Source organism: Rhinolophus sinicus, chromosome 4, assembly GCF_057876585.1.
Source record: "Rhinolophus sinicus isolate RSI-liver-muscle chromosome 4, RSI-T2T, whole genome shotgun sequence".
NCBI lineage: Eukaryota > Metazoa > Chordata > Mammalia > Chiroptera > Rhinolophidae > Rhinolophus > Rhinolophus sinicus.
The window spans coordinates 1,206,483-1,233,004 of NC_142504.1; the positions used below are offsets into that span (position 1 = coordinate 1,206,483).

General features: G+C 56.1%; 1 protein-coding gene across 7 annotated transcripts in view; it reads right to left on the bottom strand.

Annotated features, from left to right (window-relative positions):
• Positions 1-289: 289 nt before the first annotated feature.
• The window catches only part of TNS3 (tensin 3), a 167,371-nt gene continuing 141,138 nt past the window's right edge, over positions 290-26,522 (bottom strand). For 6 of the 7 annotated variants that reach the window (XM_019731607.3, XM_088797632.1, XM_019731611.3 and 3 more), the window contains 11 exons: positions 22,131-22,302; positions 20,390-21,003; positions 19,733-19,819; positions 16,261-16,392; positions 12,962-13,057; positions 12,193-12,270; positions 11,410-11,487; positions 5,889-6,057; positions 3,841-3,909; positions 3,724-3,750; positions 290-2,498 (listed from right to left, as the gene is read on the bottom strand). In XM_019731607.3, coding sequence (XP_019587166.3) covers positions 2,354-2,498; positions 3,724-3,750; positions 3,841-3,909; positions 5,889-6,057; positions 11,410-11,487; positions 12,193-12,270; positions 12,962-13,057; positions 16,261-16,392; positions 19,733-19,819; positions 20,390-21,003; positions 22,131-22,302 — 1,667 coding nt within the window. In that variant the 3' untranslated portion in view covers positions 290-2,353. The remainder of the gene's footprint in view (positions 2,499-3,723; positions 3,751-3,840; positions 3,910-5,888; positions 6,058-11,409; positions 11,488-12,192; positions 12,271-12,961; positions 13,058-16,260; positions 16,393-19,732; positions 19,820-20,389; positions 21,004-22,130; positions 22,303-26,522) is intronic. The other variant, XM_088797631.1, reaches the window with a different exon arrangement.

A 26,522-nucleotide genomic window follows, 5' to 3' on the forward strand; every position in this document is an offset into this window, starting at 1 on the left:
TAGCAAAACCTGCCAGCACCCACGATCACACCACACATTACACAAGGAATTACATTCTTAAAATCTTGAATACAATGTTTCCAAAGTGTCAGGGCAGAACTCTTAAACTATGTTCTTGAAGGGAAAATACACACAAATTTATAACTGAATCCATGAGCAATCGCCTTCAAACTCCCCAGAAACACACAGACGCATGCACATGTATACACACCTGCACACACATACACTCCTGCACACAACCTTCGGGGCACATCTACCCAGCACAAAAACAGACGCCCACCACAACCACCATGGTTAATATTTTATTATACTCTGATAGAGATGATATTTAATGGACAGACAAAACGCCTATACAAAGGGCTTATAGAACATTCATATACATACTGGATATAGTCTTTACAATATAAGAAAAGTAAGAACTCCACTACTGGTTAAGGCAGAGGAGACGCGGCAGTCTCCGGTGCAGAGGGTACACGGGGAGACCGTAACGGCTGTGACTTAACATGGTTACAGGTTAACACTGGAGGACTCAGTGTGCGGTTAGTGAGGGCCAGTGGGACCCTGGCTGTGGCACTGTGGGCACAGTTCTCGGGAGCACCAAGGTCATGTGGTCTTGTTCCAGTCAACGCACATGTAACACGTAACATGGAGCGGGGCTGACATACCAGCTCCTCAGACACCAGGGGCTGGCTTCCCCGGTTCCCCCGAGAGAGCCATCTGCTTAGAGCAAGTCTGATGCCCTGGAGCCCGAGAGGACAGGTCACAGTGGGCCAGTCAGTGTGGCTCCTCAAGCACTCTGCAGCGGGCGCGGAAGCCCCTCCTGTCCCCGTAGCCCGAGCTCCCCGTTCCACCCTTCGCTCCGATTTCTACACAAGCCCCCTTCCTTCGTCAGAAAGTAGGGGCCTGGCCTGCGGCCTTTGGGTCACACGCGGTGTCAGCCATCTCAGGGTGTCTGCACCTCAGCCATCTCAGGCGCCACGTGGGGATACCTCCAACTCCTGCGGGGACCAGGACCCCAGGCCTGGGAGGCGCCAGCAGGCTCTCCCGTCACCCATCATGTGGCAGGAAAGGTCGGCGGAGACCAGGCACTCGCTTAGAACAGAAATCAGGTGCCTGCATTTGGCGCATGGCTACGAGCTGAATGCGGGCAGCCATCTGCTTCCACATGCACTGCGCTCACTGCCACCTGCGGTGCCAGCTCTGCTCCCGCCATGTCTCTGACACACAACAGAGTGTGCACATAGCGCACGTCCAAACCCTGGCCTGGTGACGTCATGGTGATGCCCAGAGACCATGGGAGGAGAGGGTAACTTAGGATGATGGGACATGCAGGGCCATCGGCTCTTGCAAGCCTGTGACCACGGATGGACGGGCGACGGGCCCCCGCACTGCTGATCACATCAGCAGCTCCTGAGGCCTGAGGCCAGGCAGACAAGTGCCCTGAGAGGCTCGCACGTTCTCATCTCCCCTCGCTCAGGAGCCCACACACTTGGACCAACAGGATGGCGCTTTCAAACCTAAGCATACCCCATCCTTCCAGAACCTTTCTCCCCAGAAAGGACGCCACCTGTAGCCTGGAAACAACAGACCGAGGGCCAAGCGTTGGGGTGGGATGCTGGAGGCAAAGGGACCTTCTGGGGACACCTCACATGGGAGCCGGTCCACTGTGCCACCCTCGGTCCTGGTGCCCCCAACACAGGCAGGACGTGGCACTGGGGCAGAGCACAGGGCAGCAGTGGCAAATCGCGACCATAAATAATTTGGCAAAAGTACAATAGGAATTCCACGGAAACGGCATGTAACTTGCGTCTTCTCCAGTTCTCCTCCCGAGGCCCAGCAGCCCCTTCAGACCCCATGCGGGGGTGGGGGCTAGGGCAGTCACCAGGCCGAGGTGGGGCTCTCCAGCCCACGGGACACCCCATCCTGACAGCCCCTCACGCTGTCCCCTCACTCATGCCGTGTTCCAGAAGGGCCTGACCTGCATGAGCCTTCATCACACAGGCGTCTCCCCAGGTTAATGGCATCTGCTGGGCCGAGGACAAAAGCCACAGCAAGCAGAGAGGGCTGGGCGCCCCTTCTTCCCAGACACCAGCGTGCAAAGAGCACGGGACCCCATGTCTGCTCGCACGGTCCTTTCCAGCGGGCAACCCGAGTGGGTGATGCAGAGCCCAGAAAGCGCTGGGCTGCAGACGTGTGGGCGTGGCTCCTCTTGGAACCATGCCCAGCACACACTGCTTGCTCTTGGGGGAGGGGGTGGGAGGAGCCCCTTGGCCTGGGCCAGCAATGTCAGGGCCACAGTTGGTGACACAGCGGGGCCACCCCAGCCCTTCTGCCAACTCCAGCTGTGAGGGGCTCAGATCTTCTTAGGGGAGCCGATCATGACCTTGGACACGAAGTTGACAATGGCGCTGGCGGGCTGCTCGGGGTCATGCTCTGCAAACAGGTGGCACACGTTGTCTGTGGCACTGCCCTGCTTCCGGGCCACAAACCCAAAGACTCTGCAAAGGACAGTAGGGTCAGTGCATCAGTGTCCCAACCTGCAAGGCACGAGTGGGGACGCAAAGCCCAGCTTCCTCCTGCCACCTCCACCTGCCAGGGCCCTCGTGCCCTTCAGGACACCTGCCAGCATCCTCTGCACCTTCACCCTTCTGTGGCAGGATGCTAATGCTCCACCTTTGCACAGGTGAGGGCCGCCCATCCTGGTCTGGGACCAGAGGAGTCATAGCGGCATCTCCACGCCCAGCCCGAGGCCTATGGACACTTGTCAGGGTGAGTTGTCAAGCCCACTCCCCAGTGTCCTTGGGGAGGACCTGGCTGCCCCTGGGGGTCAGATTACTCCCCCCCCCACCCCCACAGGGCAGAGTCTCCCCTAAGGCCTTGTGCGCCTGCATCACCACGACACACAGCTGAGGGCCCGTGGAAACCACAGCATGTCCAGTTATTCCTCTTAGAAGAATTGAAGCCATTATCTGAACAGGCTCCCAGGAGCCCGGACCTGACACAGTAACTGCTGTTGTCGGGGTCCCAGTCCCTGCAAAGCCTTTCTCCTCCCTCTTAGAGAGATGAAGGACTGTCTTGTTTCAGTTTAGCCGTTTCCACACCACAGGAGGGATCAGCCAAGGGCACTCAAATGGGGTGACACATCACCCTAATGGGGTCACACATTCCACTTGGCTGGGAGCATTGCTAGCCCGGCAGCCAGAGCCCAGGGCTCGGCCCCACCAGGGACCTAAGCAAGGCCTCTGGAAACTTGGTCAACGCTGAGAGAAAGGGGCGACGTGAACAGGCCGCCTGTGACTCAGCCTTCCTGGTTGGCATTCGGCGTTAGGTGGTGTGGCCCACGTTCCCCTGGGGGCCTGCAGACAGCCCCACGCTGCCCAGGACGTGTGGCCACAGAGTGTGGCGCCGGAAGGCACATCCCTCTGCATCTGGGGATGCCGTGTGCCCATGTCACCTGTGCCCACACACACAGCTCTTCCTCCGCATGCCCGACCTCACGACTGCAGCCCCACCTGCTTCTCACTACCGTGTCTCACTCCACGGACCAAGCAAATACCGCACACTGGGAGGGCAGGCACACCCACTGGCCCGGGCACCACGGGACGCTCCCGCTTTGGGAAAGCAAAGCCCAAGCCCACTGGCATCACTCAGCCCGGTCCTCACGAGGCCCTCGCGGAAGGCTGGGCCAGAATCCCGGGGGCGCTCGGCGCGCAGGCAGCTCACCTGGAGCAGAGGCCGTCCGCCATCCACCTTGCCAAACAGAGAAACAGAGAACAGTTACGTTACCATCTGCACAGACTCAAAGGGCGCAGGACGCGCACCGCCGCGCACGGGCCTTACTTCCGGTCGAGGGGATCCAGGGCACAGAAGATGACGCTGCTCACGGGGTAGTGTCTCCGGAAGAAGAGCCTGTGGGGACACGGGAGGGGGCGACGGTGAGGCCCGCGCGGCTCCCGCCAGGACACCGCGGGGCGGGGCCGCGTACGCTTTCCGCGGTTTGGAGGGAAGAGCAGAGCGTACACTCATCGCAAGTCCGCAGACACGCGACGCCGGGCAAGGACGTTCTGGGGAGGCTGGCGCGCGGGAAGAAAACTGCCACCGGGGGAAGAGAAGCGGGGTGCGGAGGGAAATCACAGCACAGTTTGCGGGACAGGAGCAACCGCGGGGCCTGACACGCAGGCGCTGGCGGGCGAGGGGGTGAGAGGCTGCCCTGCCCACCGTCGCCAGCCTGACTTGCCTCGCTGTAGAAAGGGCAGCCATCTGCTGAGCCAGCACGGCCACTGGTGCAACCACCAGAGGACCCCTCTGTCCCCGGCCCAGGCTCACATCATGGCATCGTTAGTTTCCAGTGCCAGTGTCCCCCACCCCTGCTCCTCTGAGCACCACCTGCCCCAGGTCCACATGATTCTGAGGCCCCACACCCCTCCTGGGAGAGGTCGTGTCCGCAGACACTGTTGGCTTTGCCCCTGACACAGGAAGAAAGGTCATCAGGAGGAGAGAGAGGCCAGCGCGTGACAGAGGCACAGGCCTGGACATCTTCCGGTCGGGGGCCCTGAGCACCCCTTTAATGGGGGCTGTTGGGGAGGGTACAGCCCCCCATCCAGCACCAGCCAGTCTCAATTTGAATTCTGTGTCTCACGAGAGGACAGATTCTGAATGCTAGGGACAGGGTCCCCCCACACACACCTGCCGGGTTTCTAAGGACGTGGGAAATCAGAGCTCAGAAAAAGCACAGGTGGCTGGAGCCAGGGGACATGCTGGGAAGAAACAGCTGCACTGCCCATCGTGTCCACTCTTCAGCTATTCTGGGCTCCTGCCACCTGCTCACTTAAGTCACTAAAATCCCAAGACCATGACTTTGACGCAGAAAGATGAGGAAACGGAGGGTCACAGGGTGAAGGACCTGCCGTGGTCACCTCACTGGGGAGTGGCCGGGACAAGGCACCCAGATCTGAGGATCAAGGCCCACGGCCCCCGTCACACCCCTGTCCTGAGCTGGAGAAGGGTTATGGGTGAACCGCCCAACCCGCTTCGCCATGACAGCAGTGGATGGAAGGTTCTGGTTCAGAAACCATCCCCTTCACGGAGGAGACCTGGAGCCTCGTGAGGGGCGGGTGGGGGAGGCAGGGAAGAGCCTGGGCAGCTGGTCTGAGTGGTGCCCGGGACGCTCCCGCCATCTGTCTGTACGGTTGATGACTGGTGCCCTTATCGGTCACATCAGGCCGTTTCCTAACAAATCAGTAATAACTGTGCCTGAAATGCCTTTGATCTGGAGCTCAAAGCCTCTGCTGGTGGGAGGGACACGCCTGCCATTGTTCTGTCTGGCACCTGGCAGGGCTGCTCAGGTGGGGCCACAAAGGTGCCCTGGGCCACCTGCTCAGCAGAGCTATACATGGGCAGCTCTGATGAAAGTGGCTTGAAACTGAACTATCACCTACTATCTAGATAGTCAGATACTGTAATATACTGTCACTTGGAACGAGGTAATAATCAATACTTATTAATATTGATTAGTTTATGTGATTATGTAACAATTATATTATGTAGACACTGAAATCATATTTAGCAAGGCCACAATGTCACCAGTTAGAAGTGATGTGGATTCTATTACTCCTAGAGTATTTTTACAGAAATAACTTAAAAGATTTTGCATTTATAAATTACACAGGAGTGTGCATAATTTTTAATTTTACTGATTCCTTAGAAAAAGCATTTGGGCCCCACATTAACAGCCTACGCAAGAGGAAGCGGGACCCATCTGATGATAGGAAGGCAGATGGATCACTTCAGCCCAGGAGCCCCGCCCCCTGCAGCCCCGCCCCCTGCAGCCCCGCCCCCTGCAGCCCCGCCCCCGCAGCCACGCCCCCCGCAGCCATGCCCACACTCACTTCCTCTGATTGTCTGTCAGGGTGACGCCCTGGGCTGACACCTTGAAGTGAACCACCGTGCACAGAGGTGGAGGCTGCTGGACCAGGGTGATGCTCAGTGCCTTCTGGATGGCTTGGTGGCCTGTGAGGGACTCCATGTCTACGGAGTTGAGGTACCACACATTGCAGGCTGCAGACGAGGGGAAGCAGAGGGTTAGTCACTCACGGTGGCCCTGAAGTGCACCAATGGCTTACACCTGTGGCCTGTGCCAGGTGCAGCGGAGGCAAATGCCCTTTGCCCCTAACTCTGAAGGCATGGAGACTGAGTGACCCAGAGATACTTGCCCCAAGGCCAACGCAGAGAATAAACGTAGCACTGGAGTCCTGGGGACCCTCCTGGTGACCCCAGGACAAGTTTTCACCCTGCTGTGCCATTTGCATCTGGCGTCCTCATGTGAGGCTGTAGTCTGGGTGGGACAAGAGCCGAACCACGACTGGAGTTTAGGAAGCGTCCCAGAGGGGAGCGTGTGGTCTGCACCCATCACCGCCCTGCTTGGAGCTGAGAGTGGAGACCAGGGACTGGCCGGCCCAGAGCTCGGTGCCTGCAAAGCTGCGACAGACCAGGTGCTTCTGTGAAACCTGGTGTCAGCCAGGACAGCCGTCCTGGTTTGGGATTTGGGATGGTCAGAAGAGCCGCCTGCACCCGCTAAGCTAGAGGTCTCACTTCTGAGAGGACGGACACAGGACACACACCATGACCATGTAAGACCACCAAGTTGGAGAAGAGGCCGAGCCACATCACATTATAGCGAGAAAAGCTGGGACAAGGTATGTCCCCAAACAGGGGAGGGGCTGAGTCAGTCCCTCAATGGAGCATCAAACAACCAGCACATGGTGACCATGGAAACTGTACAGCAACGTGGAGAACTTTCATGGCGATGGGGAAGCATAATAAAACTGTGTCTGTGCTTGGTTCGAAGAGTAAACTGAACAGCATGCAGGACTTGGAAGGGCACTTTGATTTCAGAGAGTGAAGATTCGGTCTCTGATTTACTAGTCCCACTGTCATGCCAACGAAGCAGTTACAAAAGAGGAAGAGAGAAACTTCTGATCTAACGTCAGTGGCATCCCACCAATGGCAGTCTGCATGGGGCGCACACTTGCAGTCACCGGCGGCCTTCTGATGGGAAGCAGCAGCAGTCTGGGCAGCCATGCTGTCACTCCACACAGCATGGAAGGGGCACTGCTCTCTCCAGCAGCTGTGCTGAGCACGCAGTAGCCCCCCGAGTCCTTACTGTCCAGCAGCGGACAGGTGGGCCTGAGGGTCCCTGCTGTGTCTGTCCCGCTGGGCCAGGCCCAAGACATCCAGGTCCACAGGGCAAGTACTCTTGTGCAGGGATGTGGAGCCGTGGCGCCTGGCGTGACTCTGGATGGGACAGCACCCACAAATCCCCAGCGTGGAGCGCTGCATGGCGCTGGCTGGGCTACTCCGGGAAAGTGATTTGCCAGCTCGGAACAGAAGTCCAGGATCTAGAGGTCGTCACTCAGGCCTACCCTCTGGGAAGGTAGCATCCTAAGGCAACACTCCAGAATCTTGAAAAGAAGTAAGGAAGAGAGGAGGCCTCCTAAGCAGCATCTGGGGTTCGGGGACGCTAGTAACAAGCTAGACGAACAACCACAGGAGCTGGGGCGCACAACGGACCGTCACTTAGCCTCTGACAATGACAGATCTACAGCTGCTGACAATGACAGAGCTACAGTGTGTTTGCAAAACCACGGCTGAGCCTCTCACGCTGCGTGAGAGAAGGGCTATCACTCAGTGTCTGCAAATGGGTGATGGGTCTCTGAGTAATCCAGTCTCCCTCGCTTTTCTGCATCTTCTTTGTTTAACTTAAAGAACACACATCACTTTTATTAAAAAAATACACTGCAACACAGTAAGGTAAAACCACAGCCCCAAGACTTGTGGGAAGTCTGCCAGAAGTCTGGTTAAAGTGCCTTTCTTTCCAGGATTATACTGCATTCTTCTGCTTCAACAAGAACCAATTAAGAACTGGGACTAAAAACATAAACAGAATTGTTTTAGAGACTGGACACACTCACAGTCAGTTTCAAATGAAAGGCATTAACTGAAGAGCTCTGAAGTCTACGCCTCGTGCTACACGCCGTCCAGCCCTGCCCATTGTCCTGCCTGGGCCTCCCCACTTACGAGGAAGCTGGACGAGAGAGTCCCGGAGCACGGTCAAGTCCAGGGGTCCAGGGATCTCAGTGAATAGGACAGCAGATGGAATGTACTTTAAGGAAAAAACCTCACTCAGTTTCCTTGCAGTAAGCAGAGCTCGGACCATCTGCACACCTCCCAGCCAGGGTTGCTCTGAATTTGTGTAAATGACCTTGAACCTCCCGGAAGGTGGCTGGGGCTGCCCTCCACAGCGGCCTCGCTCTTCTGGCCACCTTTCTGTGTCGTGATCTGATTCTTTATCTTGTGAGCCATGAAGGTAGCTGTACAGAAATCCCTACCTTCCGATGTGTTTTAGAACCAAGAGATTTTCAAAGGACGTAATTTAACTCATGATTTAACCCTCTATGAAAATGCCCAACTCAGATGGTTAAAAAAGACCCCAGGTTCTGACTAAAGTCCTGACACTCAGAAGGCCCACCCTTTAGAGAAACAAAACGCTTGTAGTTATTGATATGTGCTATGTATGACTTAGTAAGATCATAACGTGACTTAAAAATGAAAAGCCAGAACAGAAGACTTTAGTGTCACCTTTCTGTGGTCAACTCATCCACTGACCCATTAATTCCACATCTATTGGAAAATGTTAAATAGCAATAAAGTTGAAGGAGAAACATGAAATGCTGGTTGTGGTGATGATACTAAACCAACAAATCTGAGTGAACAGGGTTTGCAGTCCTGTCTCCTGTGTGAAGGGCATAGGTGGGTCTGCAGCAAATTCTGGTGTGCCCTGGGAACCTTGCCAGGACCCAGAGACATGCTGTTGCTTTGAAATAAGGAGGCAACAGCCTCTGGGGGCTGCAGGGACCGTCTGAAACGATTGTGGGGGCCACTGAGGTCATCTCTGGCACAGGAACCACCACCTTGCAGCTGCCGGGCTGTCACCCAGGATCTGCCCTTCCAACTGGGCCTACGTGGTGAAAGGACGAGGTCACAGGGAAGGCCATTGCTCTTGGGCCAGAAAAAGTGTTTTTACATGTAAGCAGAGTGGCGGGAATATGAGAACAGTTTCTGGGACCGTGTTATACGTAGGCCCCAGCGCCTTTCTGTGTCCTATTCATCTGGTCTTTACACTCACGGTGTGGGGGAGAGATGATATGCCAGGCCCCCGCACGAACGTAGGTCTTTGTAAAAGGGAAGTAGCATAACACAGCCTTCGGAAAGTGGGGGTACGCTTCACTGTACACCATTTTGGCTAATGCAAGGTTTCAGAGGAACGCTCTACTCTGAGGTAGCGGGGGAACTGTATTATGCGGAGGTCTGCAGGGCTCAGCGATCTGAGTGGCAGAGCCTCGAACCCAGGACTGAGCACTCTTCACTTTGGAGATTCAGGTTGTAGCACACGTGGGCACACACCTGTCATCTCTGTTCTGGCCATATGTCACTTCTCCTTTAAGGAAAGTCTGAAGAGATCAACACTCCAACATTCCTCTTGCAACCAGAGAGACTGCATGTTAGCTGGTGACAAAACAGACAGACAGACAGTGGGACAGAATAGAGACCCAGGAACAGACCCCACAAATACAGTCAACTGACCTTTGACAAAGGAGCAGAGGCAAGTCAATGAGCAAAGACGGTCTTTTCAACAAATGGTCCTGGAACAACCAGTCGTCCACAAGCAAAAAATGAATCTAGACACAGACGCCACACCCTTCACAAAAATTCACTCAAAATGGACCACAGACCTAAATGTAAAATGCAAACTATAAACCTCGAGGAAACACAGGAGGAAACCCAGATGGCCATGGGTTTGGTGATAGCTTTTTAGATACAATACAAAAGGTACAATCCATGAAGGAACTAACTGATACACTGGATTTAATTAAAATGAAAAACGTCTGCTTTGCGAGAGACACAGTCAAGAGAATGAGAAGATAAGCCACAGAGTGGGAGGAAATGTCGCGAAAACACCACTGATGGGCTGTTTTCCAAAATATACAAAGCACTCTTAAAACTTAATAGTAAGAAAACAACCTGATAAAAAAAAATGCACCAAGGCCTCACCAGACGACTCACCCAAGAAGGCACGCGGAAGGAAAATCAGCTCTGAGAAGACGCTCCCCGTCACATGTCATCAGGGAAACGCAAACCAAAGCAGCAATGAGGAGCCACTGCTCTCCTATCAGAAAACTGCCCACCCCACGCGGCGGCGAGGACGTGGAGCCCCGGGATCACTCGTTTCCGGTGGGGTGCACACCAGTGCAGCCACTTTGGAAGGCGGTTTGCAGCTTCTTACAAAGTTAAACACACTCTCATCATACGATCCAGCAATCTGTTCCCTGGTATTTACTGAAGGAGATGAGAACTTATGTCCACACATAAGCCTGCCCATGGATGGTCATGGCGGCTCTATTCATAATGGCCAAAGCTTGGAAGCCACCAAGATGCCCTTCTGTAGGTGACGGATACATAAACTGTCCATCCAGACAGTGGGACATGATGCAACGCTAAGAAGAAATGAGCGGTGAAGCCACGGAAACACATGGAGGAACCTTAAAAGCATGTTACTAAGTGACAGGAGCCAGTCGGAAAAGGCTGCACACTGCATGGCTCAACTCTGTGACGTTCTGGAAAAGGCAGGACTACGGAGTCAGTAAAAGGTCAGTGCTGCCAGGGGTTGGGGGAGCATGGAGGGGTTCTAGGGCAGTGACGCTGCCCTGCCCTGTGAGACACGAATAGTGGACATGTTGTTACACATCTGTCCAGCCCACAGAAGGAACAACACCAACAGTGACCCTAACGGCGCCTGCGCACTCTGGATGATAAAGACGTCAATTTGTTTCATCTTGGTGACAACGTCCCACTAGTGGGGATTGTGGACAACGGGGGAGGCTGTGCAGTGGGGGGGAGGGGCAGGGCGCACATGGGAAGTCTGTGTATGTTCACTTCAATTTTGCTGTGAAGCTCAAAGCTCTTTAAAAAGTCAAGTCTATTAATAAGAAAGAAAGAAGCACTGGGGGGCTGTGGGGGGTTGTGTCACCCTGGAGTGCTGGCAGCACAGGTCACACCATTGGCTCATTTCGATGATCGAGTCACATCTCCTGGACGTTTACACTGACGGCTGGAAGGGCAGGTCACCACATCCTGTCTGACTGTGCTTCCCCAAACCAAACACGGGACTTGATGTTCATTCCACTGACTTGGCTCTTGTTTGAGCCAGAGGGACGTTTCCAGCATGTGGAGCCCTCCCTTACAGCTCTCACAGGAAGAAAACCTTCCGACACGCAGAAGGAAAGGGAGCCAGACACTGGTGAGGGAGGAGGCTGTCATTGGGTGCCGTGGGGACAAGGGAGCGTGACTGACCTGCCCCCTGCTTCAGCAGCTCAGCTGCGGAGTTGGCCGCTGTCTGGGGCGAGCTTTCTGCTATTTCCTCCAGCGGGTCTGCAGGAAGGAGCAAAAAAACAGAGATGAGTGCGGCTTGTGGAAAAGCAGGTTCCTAGGAGTGTGATACACTCGTCACTGAAATCCCAGAGGGTGACAGCAGAATAGCCCGCAAAAGTGTCATCACATCCTTTGCAAAAGCTGGTATGACAGCACCCAGCAAATATTTTCCTGACCTCTGAATTAATTTATATGAACAACTAAATTCTAAGAGGGAAATCACACTGACTGCAGTGTAAATTACTCCTCTGTCTGGAGTAAAACGGTGTGAAGCCGACACTGCTGGGAGAGCTGGCCCTAAGGCCCAATCGCACTGTTACGCTGTAGGCGTTACTTGTTTTTAACGTCTTATTGCGGCTCCCTTCAATCAACCCCAGCACCCAGCCCAGCACATCAGCATTCTGTTGTCACAGAAATTAGTGAGCGACCCGAAGGCCTCTTGCTCAGGCGTTCTACATTTTGAACTGCAGAGTCTCTGCTCCACAGAACCCTGTCAGAAAGGCCGGGCTGTGACAATGTGACATGGGCTGTGGTATGACAGGCAGCCTCCTGTGTCCTGGCCTCGGTGAACCCGTCAGCACTCGGGGGTTTACCCACGGAGCACAAGGCAGGGAAAGCTGTCCTGTCTGTAACTCGCTGGACCACGAGGGACCCTGCGGCCGACCCCACTCACAGCCTGTGGCCTGAGCATGGCCGCACACGTACCTCTGTCTGGAATAAGCAGTTTGCAGGGCAGGGCCAAGGCCGTGATGGAATGCTGGCACACCAGAGCCGTCAGGCTCCCTGCAAAAGGGAACGGCAGACGAGCATTAGGACGGTGTCACACTCCGCTGGTGTCCCCTGAAGGCAGCTGCTGCAGGGTGAGCCCTGACGTCGGCAGCTAGCAAGCTCCGTTGCTGGGCCTTCATGCAAGACTTCCGTGAAGCCACAGCTCAGCGAGACAGTGAGGGGTTGGGCCAGGGAGCTGAGATGGCTCTGAGACACACATTCTCATACTTTATAAGAAAAGTCCGTCTGCTGACTCGGCGTAGTCTGTACCGCCAATGCCATCTGTCAGGGGCCTCAGGGGCTGTGAGACAGTGATGCGCTCGTGTACGTGTACACAAGACTCCCCGCCCGGGAGCTCAGGGAGCGTCCCCACAAGCCTGCGAGGGCAGGATGGCCTCATTGGGTAGGAAGGACGCTGCCGGGGAGTCCTGCACCTGGGGAGGGGCCACGCCGGCTCCAGCCTCGGCCCCTCTCATCTGCCCACCCCCACCCAGGCCCAGCTCCCTGCTTGTCGTTTGTTCAGTGTGGGGAAGCTTTAAAGAACGATTTCATGTCCACTTTGTTTTAGGGACGGTGATTCAGGTGCGAGGGATCTCAGAACTGGGGATGAAAAGCACATGAGGGTGGAGGGCTCCCGAGTGATGGCCCAGGGCCACGAGCAGAGGGGACGCCGGCCCATGTCCACTGCACACCCCCAGCCACTCACCAAAGTACGGCTCATTCGAGCAGCCTTTCAACCGCACCCCCTTCGGGGTGCACTCGATCAGAAAGTGCCGGACCAGTTCGTTGGCCAAATCTCCAGCTGAGGCAAGAAATTTAAAAGAAAGAATTTTTAGAAATGAAAGCATGGAAGTTATAGGGTGGTTAGGAGCTGCCGTGGAGAAGGCCCCTGTGTGACCTGTAGGTCCCTGTTGCCACTGAGTGCATTGGTCACCAGGGGTCCTCCCAGGACAGCAGGCTGAGCACCCAGATGGATGGGCCCTGGGGACAGCCTCGCACGTCCTGCAAAAAGTTTGGCGGGGGTGGGGTGGGGGGTGGTGGGGGTGGAGGAATGAGTTAGCAGCTGGGAAAGAAAACAAGACTCCAGGGCCTTCCCCACTAAGAGCAGAGGCTGGCGGCGTCTGGATACACTGCAATGCCCAGCAGGGCGCACTGAGGAGGCTGGGAGGGTGCCCCCTGCTGGACTCAGACGGCAGCCTGCCTCCACGTCCCTGTGCTGAGCGGCACCAGCCATGAAGGGGACAGCGGTGTCACAGAAGCCACGGAGAGCAGAGTGTCTGGGGGCAGGACAGCACCGATGACAGCAACACACGAACAGCAGGTGACGGCTCCCTGCCGAGGTGGCCAGCAGACAGTCACATGGTGCTGTCGGCCCCGCTCCTGTGCGCTCCATGGGCACGTCTGCCGTGGCTTCTAGGACCCGCCATACTGGAACTCTGACGGCAGGACCCGCTGCACTTGGGCTTGGTCCCCACCCCTCGCCCACAGTAGCTCGCAAATAAGGTTTATATACAACGCCATTACTGTCAGGCTTCCGCCGGGGCAGAATGGAAACGGTCAGCTCCCAGCAAAGGGCGAGGTGGATAAAAATGCCCTTTGGCTGTGGGAGGAAAGGACCCATGTCCCAGCTGAAGGGAGACAGTGGTGGTGCCAGCAGGCACAGGGCTGGACGTGGGGTTCCACCCCAAGGACGCGGCCTCACTGTTTCCTGCCACGGCTGTTCTAACGGCCTCTACTGTGTGACCTTCATCTTGACGTCCAGTCAGTTGGCCTGAGAGGCGGGACGTTTGCCCAGAAGTAGGAAGGGCCACACATCGCCCCCTGTATTTCCAAAAGTAATGCATGCAAAACACCAGTTTTTTGGCCTCGTTTTAAACTTTCAGCTGGAACCGAGGAGGTGACAGCTGCCAAGAGGTCGGTCACTGCGCTCCCACACGCTCCGTCGTCCCCACAGACCCACAGACATCCCATCCTGACACTTGTCCTGCTGCGACCGAGCGTCACTCAGCAGGTTCCCAATTAGGACAGTCGTCTGAGGCCCTCCTCCATCAGATCCCACACAGCCCTATTTCCACTCAAAAGTGAGGCACGTGCCTGCTGGAGCTTTTCAGACTGGAATTCTGGCAGCTCTTAGACCCCACCTGCCAAGGCTCACCTGTCCTACCTGTGTGCACAAGCCTCTCCCCCTTCACTCCCAGACAAGGACAGTCCCCACAGATTTGGGCTCTGTGCTCACTCAGAGTCCCCTCCTGCCCTGCCCCGCCGCTTCCATTCACAGACATCTGCGCCTCCTGAAAACCCTCAGCTCAGCCTAAGGCCCCGCCCCTGACAGGCAAACCTCACATTCCTCAAGGCTTAAGTCCCCCAATTTTCTCCAGGAAGCTTAAGCCGAGCTTTCATGAAGGATCTGGAAAAAGCCACAGGTCCAGGCACAGAATGTGAGTGAAGCCACTGTGCACCATTTTGTTCTGTAGAAACCAGCCCTGTCTTACTCTGACGTCCCCCATCCCCGGGGACCTGATGATGGCCATCCACACTCACCACTTAGAGGAAAGAGGGTAAAAGAGTCCTGTCCCTTTCCTTAGTTTGAGGCACAGTGGCAGGAAAGGCAGGAAGGGCAGGGTGAGCCAAAAAGAAGAAGAAACTGAAAACCGAGCGTCCACCAACAGTGGACTGCATAGCCTGCAGCCCATTCATTCAGAGGATGGAAAGCTGCCAGCAACGAGGGGGACGGCAGCTACAGCCGTCAGAAGCAGAAAGAGTGCCTCTTCTGAGCCAGAGTCACCGAAGAATACACATTGCATTGGTTTTCTCACACAAGGTTGAAAATAGGCAAAACCATAGTGTTCAGGGATTCGTATTTTGGTGATTAGTATAAAAACCCTGCAGTCTACATTTCACTTGGGCTTCTTGCTGTGGGTGGCATGGTCTGCTGTGGTTGGGAACAAGCTGGTCACTGAGTGAGAGGGTGAGAAAGGACCTTGTGAGCCCACATTGGAACGGGCAGTGTCAGCAGGAGTGCATGAATTTTTAGAAATGATACCTTCCCTAGGTCTGGTCACTGCAGAGAAGCGGTGACACTCAATAGCACAGAGCACGTGGAGGGACAGGTCAGGCTTTCCTGACGCCCTTCCTGGTGAGCAGACCAGGGGTCTGGACGGACGCTGGGCAGGGAAGTGCAGAGCGAGTTTGCAACACATTCACAGTTGCAGAGGCCTGGCCGTGCTCATGGACTAACGGGGACAGCAAAAGTCATGGGCCAGCTCAAAGGCCTCACGTGGCCAAATGTGGGGTTGCTGGACCCCAGGAGTAACAGTGGGATGGCTCACGGCACACAGGAAGGGGTGTACACAGGGCTGCCTGCCAGGCACCTCCTGGGCGGTGTACATGCCGCTTCACGGTGAGGTCACCTGTGCACTAGGCGTCACCATGGCTGTACATGGTCACGGCTCATGGCGAAGGCGTTGAGAAGGGCAGGGGAAGGTCTGAATGGATCTACATGCGATTGGCTAACCTTTCCCCTGTGCAGTGTGAGGAGCAAGGGGGAGGACGGCACGGCCATTGCTGGAGAGGGGACAATGTGATGACTGCAGGCCTCACTTTATCCATCACGAGATGGGGTATGCAGCCTGCTCACCTCACGTGAGGACGGGGGGAAGGCGCATTGCTGGCACTGGGCGGACAGTCCGTGAGCAGAGCAGGAAGCGATCACGCGTGGTCTGACGGGGAGGGAAGGGGACGGAGGGGGACACGACGCATTTGTGGAGCCCTGTACTGCTGTTCTAATACCTGCACAGTGAAACGGGTCACCCATCCAAAGCAATAAAGGAATAAGGTTTACAGATAATTAACGGGCTTTCTTGAATAAAGACAGTGCTTAGTAAAATACAGCTGAAAACACCACTACCGCAGGGAAAGCCTACGAGCACTGTTTTCAGCCACCGTCAGAGGCGGATGCACGACCGACACACAGGTGAGCGCAGCACGTCAGCCCCGGGACCCTACCTTTCTTGTTCAGCTGCAGGACGGAAGGCGGTGGGGTGGCCACCTTCATGGCCAGGCCGTAGGCGCCTCGGAAGGAGTGGCTGTCCCTGACGATGAACGAGCCCGGCTCTTTGTCCTTCAGCATGGCGATGGCTAGGGAGGGAACAGAGGGACATGAGTGTGTGCCGGGGACACACAGTCTGTTTCTGCTGGGACTGTCCCCTGAGCAGGGTCTCTTCTCATGCCTTCTGCAAACTGGGTCAGTGGGAGCTGGCCAGGGGACAAAGCGCGGTTCAGTGCCCTTGGGAGGTCTGTGATGACGTGCAGTTCTCGTGGGGACCTGACTGAAGCACGTGGAGGTGCAGGGCCGCCCCTCCCTGCCTCACAGACGTGGCCAGCACGCGAGGGCTCTGCTGCCCCAAGCACACGGCTCCGTCCATCCCACAGCACCCAGGAAGCCCAAACGACGACCCCCACCTACCGGCCTGGCCGGGCAGGAAGCGAGGCAGAGCTGCCCCACCGTCCCCACTGGGCCATATGGCATTTTTTTCCTTTGGGATCTTAGAGTGTGTGCGCATTCAACTTCCAATGAAAGGAAAGAACTTTCCAGTCACACTTTCTGAAGATAAACAGGATATGCCCCAAAGCTCCTCAGTACTTAATACAAATTCCAGGATTTGCCCCGGGGAATGGCAAAAACGTGGCTGTAGGTGGTCCTCCTTCGTGCAGCCAGGACAGGGCTGTACCTCCCTGTGGCCGTCACCATGACTCAGGGCCAGCTGCTGAGCCCAGAACGGACTCTTTCCATCTTTCCTAGGTGAGGTCAGAAAGTTTAGCTCATAATTACTGCTTTAAAAAACACGCCCCCCCCCCCCCCTTCCTGCTTGAAATCTGGCAGCCGGGGTCCTGTCAGCACAGCAGAGGAAGACAGAGGGACCACTTAGGGTGACAGTAACCTCAAGGTTGATGCCGCCCAGACACCGGCCAGAATTCTCTCTAGTAACAGGAATTCATCTCAGGATTTCTTTTATAGACTTTCAGCCTTTATTTAAAAAAAAAAGACAGAAAACTAGGAATTTCGAGTACAAAGTAATACAAAATTACAGCCATAGAAACGCCCCCTTTCTGTAAAACCAAAGGCTGTCTGGAGCGAATGAGGACATAAACCAGTGAGTGGCAGGACGCCTGTGACGCCTCAGTAAATAAGTGTCCAGCCCCAACCTCCTGCTGTGGGGAAGGCGGGCTTTCCAGGCCGGCCCCGCCCCTGGCCCCGCCCATCCTGCCCCACCCCCACCCCCGTGTAGGGCGGCAGGTCAGCTCCAACTCTTTCTCCCCCCAGGCTCATCCCCAGAAGCCTGGGCTCCTCTCCCAGTGGAGGGCAGCTTGGGGACAATGCTAGACTCTGGTTCTTTGCAAAAGAAATGAGCCAGAGAGTCCAGCCTGCTGAGGTTGTAAAAACCAGCTTGTGCAGGTCCCACAGGACACACCAACCCCACCCACGTTTCCGAAGACGGTGGACGGCAGGGCCACCCTCATCCTCCCCTCCCTGCAACGGGCTCTTTCAGGGCCAGTGGAAAGGCGGGGACAGCGGTACGGAACTTGATTTTCCTGTAGCTCTTTTCCTCCTGAGTACTTTTAAGTTTGCCCAGAAGCACCCCAAGGAATGAGCCTTCCCATAGTAACATGGACCCATCATGCTCCAGAAGAGGCCACCCAGGTGTCTCCCTCCTGCGTGTTCCTGAAACTTCACTGCAGCTTTTATAGCAAAAGGCACATCTTGACAGTTAACACAGCACGAAGACAAAGCCCAAGGGCAGCTTTCTGTCCCTTGGAGGAGCTGTCACACCCACAGGACATTCGTCCGTATAGGTGTCCTCCACGCAAAATGCTGAGAAAGTGGAGGAAGTGACGCTTTCAGAGTCCAGCTGGGAAGAGCAGCACCCAGGGCACATGGCAGCTATTCTGAGACGAGCTCCACCCAAAGGGACTTTTTAAATGTGGGGCTAAATTAGGCAGATGACAACAGTGACTGCTACCGCCTACTGTGTGCCTACCAGGTGCCAGCAACAGTGCCTCCCCCACCAGCACCGCCCAGCCACACTCAGGCTGGCTCTGTCGCCTACACTCCCCGGAGTCACCTGGCACACTCAAGCCAAGGCTGCCGGCTTCCAAAGCTGGAGCCCTGGTTGTCCCATGGAGAAGGGGGCAGCCTGGCCCCACCCAGCACCCCGGTGTAAAAGGCTGCGCCAAGGGAGGGTCCACATGGAGTGTTCTAGAATACAGTGTTCGACCAGCACTTCTCAGAGTCCGTCTGGCTGGACAAGGCGCCTGGCGCTGGAGCTAAGGACCAGTCCTGGGAATTCTTGCAACAAGAGCAGGGAGGGGACAACAGTGGAGCCTGGATCGTGGTGCCAGGCTCAGCCACAAAGGCCAATTGAGGGAATGGGACGCCTCTCCCACTGTGGCCCCCTGTGTGAAGTGACAATAGTCTCATTGAGCTCTTGGGGAGAAATGCACATTCTTACCATTTTTATTATCTGCTTAATTGAACAGAAGAATTTCAGTGAGGAAATGGGACTGTGCTGTTTGCAGCCACTTAACTCTTGGTGTCCAGGCAAGTCATCTTTGGGACAGGCTTAAGGATTTTCTTCCCCAGGTTGAGGTCACACACAGAACAGCCCGCGGGCTGTGTGGGGACCGTGGCGGGCAGTTTACTGCCACCCCTTTCCCAGCCCCGAGCCACCGTTCACAGGGGAACTTCATTTCCTGTGTCTTGGCCGTGCACCCCAGGCTCCTCGGGCAGTCACACACCGTCCTCTCTGAGGGACTTCTGGGAATTATGAGCCCCCAGGAGGCTGTGTCTCTCACAGCTGTGAGGGGGACAGCAGCTCCCTGCGAGTGGAGGGCAGCACGTCTCGGGGACAAACGAGATCTGCTGAAGGAATGGCCACTGTTTGCCCAGGAGCTGCCCCAGAGGGGCCACCGCTCTAATGGCCGGCCAGGCTCCCTCTCGGAGACCTCGTGAATCTGAGTTCCAGTGAAGAATGTCACATGACTTAGCTGCTCAAAACTGTGGGTGATTTCAAATTTTCCCAGCTGCCATGAGGCTGCAGCAGACGCAGGTGGCACACGTGCGTGCAAGGCGCCTGTTATCAGCGCTTGTCTTTCCCACAAGCAGATGCAACGGTGCTGGAGGGACGTCTGTCCTTCCTCCCGACCCTCGGTCACAATCTGCAGTTGTCACCAGCCATGACGCCATCAGGCGGCTGGCGGAAATGACTCCCTGCCCTCCGGAAAGCGCGAGGCCACCCCTGTTCCTCGGCAGCTCCCTCACGAGGACCCACTTGTCCTACAGAGACTTAGAGGTGGTGGCACTTCCGGGGTGTGTGACACAGGGCAGCCCTGCTGTAACTCGGCGTCCCGGGGAGCGGTGCCCTCATGTCCCCCTCAGGCCCCGCCGCACACAGGACTCGGAGCCCTGTCTGCCACGCACCTTGTTCTCTGGAGATGTCCGCCTTGTACCAGAACCTGGAGGTGTCCTGCACGAAGCTCACGGACACGTGCTTATCGCCTGGATTATCTGCAAAACAGAATTTAAAGCCCAGCATTGTGAAGGGCGTTTTATTGCTAGCTCTCACCTCCCAGGGAACTAGAAGGTCAAAGTGCCCACCCCGGGGTGTAGGGTCTCCGGGGAAGATGAGTGCCGGGAGCACGACAGACAGCAGGACTGTGACCAGGACCACGCAGCACGCGGCAGCGGCGCATGGTTAGAAGGCGGGAGCAAACAGAGCTGGCCCGGGCTGCTGGAGGGTGCCAGGGCCATCTTCTCATAATCTGAAATGGCTCATCATTAAATTGCGAATGAAAGCATTGCATTAAAGAACAGAAGTTATTCTGAACAAGCAGGACGCCCAGTGGAAAGAGCACCACGGCGGGAACGGTGGGGCCTGCTGTCGGAACGAGTCTCAGCTGTGGGGACAGGGACACAGAGGACGGACACGCCCACTGCTGCTCCCTCGGCGTCCCCCTCCAGGCACCCAGCCCAGCCCCAGAGGTGGCGCTGGCTCTCAGGCCCAGGTGTGAAGCCTGGGGGTCCTTCCTTAGTGAATACGGTGGGTCCCATGGGTCCCGCAGAGGAGGGGACACATACCTGGGGAAGGAGCTGCTGCCTCGGGCGGCTTGGGGAAGTCCGGCAGGACATTGGGGAAAGGGATGCTCATTGTGCTCCCGCTGTGGGGGCTGGAGAAGCCGCTGGACGACGGGGACACGGAGCCGAGGGAGCGGTCCCCCTCTGAGGCCCGCTTCTTCTCGGGAAGGGGCGGCTGCCCGGGCAGGGACAGGCTCTGGCCCTGCAGGACGGGGCTGTGGTGGCCGCCGTGTCCAGGCGCCACCGTGAGAAAGCTGTGGGGCAGGAAACCATTGTCGGCAGCTGCTGCTGTCCGCGGGGTGCTGGGGGGCTGGGACACTCTGTGGGAATTGGCTAGCAGGGCCCCAGGGTCCTCCCTGGGGGGCAGGCCCAGGAAGGCCTGGCCGCTTGGGGGGCCCAAGGCTTCCGGTAGCTCCACCAGGGAGGGCTCATGGCTGTGGAAAGAGGCTGTGAGCTCGGCAGGCAGGAGGTGCGGCCGGCCGGGGCCGGGGCCGTCCTTGCTGGGACCTGGGAACTCGCTGGCGCAGAGAAGGCTTCCTGGGGGCCGGCTGCCCCCCAGCAGGGCCCGTGTGGCTTTGGGGCTAGTCTCCACCCACTGGTGCTCGGCAGAGGGGGGGCTGTTCAGGAGACAAACCAAGCATCAGAGAAGATCCCAATCCATGGAGAGGCCACAAAATGAGCCACGGGCAGCCTGTGAGCAAGCACAGCCACGCTGGCCCCAGGGCAGCCCCTCCACAGTCCCTCGTGGGTACAGTGTTCGTGTCATGAACCCCCAACAGCCCCCCAGCCACCTTTGCTCTTCAACTAGACAAGGCCCTCCCGTTCTTTAACACGAAGCTCTGTGTGTCACCAACTTGGAGCTGCCCAGGCCATGCCCAGTACCCGGCCAGTGTCTGTGCACCTGGGGACCGGCGCTGAACCCCTGGTCCCACCACCCCGGGCACAGGGGTCAACCAAGCTGTCATCAGCTGCCACTTAGTGTCTGCTTCTCGAAGAGCCCGCGCCCCCCCAGGTACAACTGTGTCACCCATTTTCTCCTTCTTTCCCTGACACCTAATACGGGCACCAGGCCGTCAGTGTTCAACTAGGGCTTGCTGGACAAACCCGCTGACTGGGGGGCACGGGGGGAGAATATCGGAAACTACTCCACATTCAGGGATACAGAGAGTTGGCTGACAAACCACCCGATCGCACACGCGCGTTTAGTTCACTAGCAAACACGCGTGTGTTGTGTGTGGTGTCACACCCACACAGAAGGGAGGAGAGCCCAGGGGTTCTCCGGGGAGCTCTGAACCCGCACGAGCAGCCCTGGGACCCGCCTGCTCTGAGCCACGGACTTGCTCCTTGTGAAATAGAAACAGGGTATTTCTCTCCGTCACCGCCCCTCTTTTCTGCCCTTCTCATCCCACCGAGTGTCCCTCTGCTCTCCCAACAGCGTCACAAATTCCATGAGCCCAGAGGCAGGCCTGTCCTGGCCGTCAGGCCCCCGCGCCCCTGCCCAGCCTCAGCTCAGACAGCCCTCCCCTGGCACCCGTTTCAGGGCACTGTCACCAGACGCCAGGTGGAGGTGGGCTCCTGTGCATCCTGCCTGTTAATAGTGATGCGCTCAGGACCTTCCTTCACAATGTACATCTGAGAGTGACAGCTGTCATTCCACAAAGGGGCCCGGGGTCATTTGCAGGACGAGCCCTGCCGGCCTCTCCCGGGCTGATGTGCGGGCCTGTGCCGCAGCCTGGGTCAGTACCTGTCCCGCCGCTGGCTGGGGCTGCTGTTGGACACCGTGCAGGAGGGCGTGAATGCCCGCTGGAAGGAGGGCGCTGTGGGCACATCCGCCCGGAGCACTGCGGGTTTGGCTCCCACGGGGCTCTCTGACATCCCCACAGCGTGACTGAGGACCTCAGCGCAGCCTCGTGGTTCTGTGGCAATGACACAAGAGCAGAGGGACCTGGTTACAGGACTCGGGGAGACTCAGCCTGGGCCCTTCTTCCTGTATGGTATGGTGTCACTTCTGAAGCTTCCTGCTGCCAAAGGAGCTACAATCCCACCGAGCAGGGGAGCATTTCCCAAACGTGAGTCACCCAACGTCAGTCCCTGACCACAGCTTCCAATACGGGACCGTGAGCTGTCGTCCTCACTGCGTTGCCCCTGAGGCCCTGTGACCCGGGAGGGAAGCACGATGTCACCACCTGCAGACCAGTCTACCCGGACCGACTACTGAGCGTGTAGACGACCCAGGCCGTTTGTCACTTTAGAAAGGGCCAAGCCTTCCCTCTGCAAACTGGGAACTCAGCTCGCACCTGGGTCCTTGCCTTCCGGGCACACTTCCCCCCTCCAGCACGGCCTGGCCCTGGTGTCCTCGCCCTGTGAGGTACAGTGACCACCTGCCGGGCCCGTCACGCAGGAGATGAGAAGCCCAGAGCCTTGAACACCTGCCTGTGTGACAGGATTCCACTCACGAAATGCCCACCGCGCCCACAGCCCAGCATCTCCATTATTTCTCAGGATTTTTAAAACCTTGTCTATTTTTCTAAGTAAGCTTTAAGAACTGGACAAATGTATAAACATCATACAATAATACTGTGAGAAACACAGGGCATTTTGCTTTCTGCTTGAAAGCAACGGAGGACAGGTAGGAGAAGAGAAAAGCTAAGCAACTCCGCATCACGCCTATGACTCAGTCCTGGGAAGCGATGGCGTTGAGGGGCATCACGGTCATGGCCGTTTTGCCTGACACAGACCCATTCGGGAGCATGTGGTGCAGAGGCCAAACGGAAGCCCACGGTCAAGGCCGTGGGAATCCCACAGGTCTGGGGAGACAAAAATTGGGGAGCAGAGCTCCAAGGCAGCCAGGACATGACAGGCAAAGAGCACAGAGGAAAGGGACCACAGAGGAAGGACTGGCACGCTCAGAGCCGTCTCCCCTCCAGGTATTACTGACTCCGACGCTCAGAGGCACAGGGCCAAAGCAGGGTGACCACGACAGCAGTGCTACCGAGAAACGTCAGATACGAGGGGTCTGGGCACTCTCGTGGTGGGGCTGAGAACGAGGCTCAGAGCTCAGCACCTCAGCTAGGAAGAGGGGCCACTGCAAGGACCCAGGGAGAGGCCTCAAGGCTGAAGCCTGGGAGTACAAGTTCCAGGAACAGACCAGCCCTGACCGGATCTAAACAGCCTGCCTCAAACCAAGTCCTGTCCTTTCTGAGGGATTCAACAGCCTCAGAGCCTGCCTCCATCCTTCCATCCATCCATCCATCCATCCATCCATCCATCCATCCATCCAATCATCCATCCATCCATCCATCCATCCATCCATCCATCCATCCAATCATCCATCCATCCATCCATCCATCCATCCATCCATCCATCCATCCAATCATCCATCCATCCATCCATCCATCCATCCATCCATCCATCCATGCATCCATCCATCCATCCATCCATCCAATCATCCATCCATCCATCCATCCATCCATCCATCCATCCATCCAATCATTCATCCATCCATCCATCCATCCATCCATCCATCCATCCATCCATCCATCCAATCATCCATCCATCCATCCATCCATCCATCCATCCATCCATCCAATCATCCATCCATCCATCCATCCAATCATCCATCCATCCATCCATCCATCCATCCATCCATCCATCCATCCATCCATCCAATCATTCATCCATCCATCCATCCATCCATCCATCCATCCATCCATCCATCCAATCATCCATCCATCCATCCATCCATCCATCCATCCATCCATCCATCCAATCATCCATCCATCCATCCATCCATCCATCCATCCATCCAATCATCCATCCATCCATCCATCCATCCAATCATCCATCCATCCATCCATCCATCCATCCATCCATCCATCCATCCATCCATCCAATCATCCATCCATCCATCCATCCATCCATCCATCCATCCATCCTTCTATCTATCCAGCTAACTAGCTATCTCTATATATCACTTATCTTCTATTTATCATCTATCTATTCATCCATCTATATCATTTTTGGACACAATATCAAATATTTAATTTAAAAAAAACTGATGAGCAATGCCAGGTAATAGCACAAAGAAATGAAAATTAAGAAAAAAAGTAAAGACAGAAAAAACACCCACCCTGATAGAAAAATTGGAATTTAAAGACACAGATTTTAAAATAACTAAAGTAGAGCTGTTTCAGAAAATAGAAGGAAAGGGGGAGAATTTCGCCAGACCACTGTAGGACATGAAGAATAATCAAATAGAAATCCTAGAACTTCAAAACACAATGAAAGTAAGCATTTGGTGACAGATTTATCAGATTGACACAGCAGAAGGAATGATGAGTGATCTGGGAGGTAAATCAGGAAAATACCGCCTGAAACACAGAAGAAAGAGTATGAAAAATACAGAAACAAGCGTAAAGACATACGGGACACGATGAAAACGTCTAACATTCGTGCAGGTGGAGCCCAAGAAGTGGGTGGAGAAATTGAATGAGGCAGAATGCTGGAAAGATGTTTACTGAGAATTTCCCCAAACAGACTAAAGAAATCAAGCTGCATGTTAAAAAAACCCAAGAAACTTAAGCAAGATAAGTAAAAACACTACATACATCCACATAATAGTAATGCTTACGAAAGTCAAAGACAAACTTTAAATACAGCACCTTGTCCAATTTGCGGGGAGGGTGGGAGTCAATTTCGGTGTTAAGTTTGTTAGACATTTGGTAAACTGTTCACTATAGAAAAGCCTCCTGCTAATGTTCCACTTGTACGAACCACACTGGAGGCCCCTGGGAGGGGCTCCGTCTCCCGAGTGCAACTGTCACCAGAATGGGCTGCCTGGGTGCCACCAGGGTGGCCGGGTGGGTGCCAGCGTGTGGACAAGCCCCCTGCGTGCCTCCTGCTGCCCTTGCCTGACAATTCCCAGCGAGACCCAGTGTTCTTACTACACACAGTGCACAACTGCCCCGCGTCCCAGGAGGACATTCCCTACTAAATGTCCTAAAGTGAATGCTTAGTTCACCAGCTGCACAGTCCAGAGCCCACCCTTCAATCCCTCCGCCCCAAGCTGGGAGACAAATGCCAAGGCTGGTTCTCAGGTGGCCCTGCACCAGCACCAGCATGTGCCATCTTGATACTAAAATAACATCTGCAGACACGGAGAGTGTATTTGCTTCGAACCTGCCAGCTGTCAGTGCAGAGCGGGGAGTGGGCGCCCTCCGGGGGTGGGGGGTGAACACTTTGTCAGAATGAGGAGATAAGGAGACAAAGAGACAGGATGTGAGGTGTAGCCTGAGCGCTTCAGATAACTGCAGGAGGAATCGTTTCTGTCTGGGGAGACCTGGAAGGCTTCCTGGAGGAAGTGGCATGTGATGGAAGCCGGGAAGGATGGGTGGGAGTCTGACAGACTAAAGGATGCGACATGGGTGCTGGGCCCCCTCTGTGGGCTCTGTGCCCACAGGGCAGAAGCTGCCCCTGGGCACTGCGGGCCCCACCACTGAGCTTGCCACAGGTGGGGGCCCAGGTCACTCGGGCTATGAATGAATGAATGAGTGAATGAGTTAGCAGAGGCTTGGAGGTTGAAGGGAAAAGGAAAGGGCAAGCTGGGAAAACAGTGGGAGCATAGGTCAAGGGGCGGCCCGAGGTGTGGGAGGACAGAGGTGCCCACAGCCCCCAGGGCCCCACGCAGGGAGGCACAGGGGTCAGAAATGGCTCGTGCACACGTGGCACCCACTTATGGAATCACTAACTCCCAGGCCTGCCGGCTCCAGTGCCCTCCTGTGGTGCTGTGGGCTGCACACCCCGTCGGCACAGTCCCAGAGCCACCAGCACCTCGGCAATCCGTGCCACACTCTCATGGCGCCTGAGACGTCCACCAAAGGAGGTGACAACAAAGGAAACAGGACCCGCTCTGTCCTGTGGTCATGCTGCCTGTTCCCCAAAAGGGCAAGCACAGCATCTCCCACACAAGTGCCTTGCTCACAGCTCAGGGCCAGCTCTCGGCTCAGTCCTGCCCCAGGCAACAGGACTCAACCCTCCATCCAGTGAAGGGCAGTCCAGGACCTTGGCCCACCTGGCCCCCAGCCTGGGACTTGGGCGCTCAGATGCATGCAGCTGGCGGCCACCACCGCCACCACCC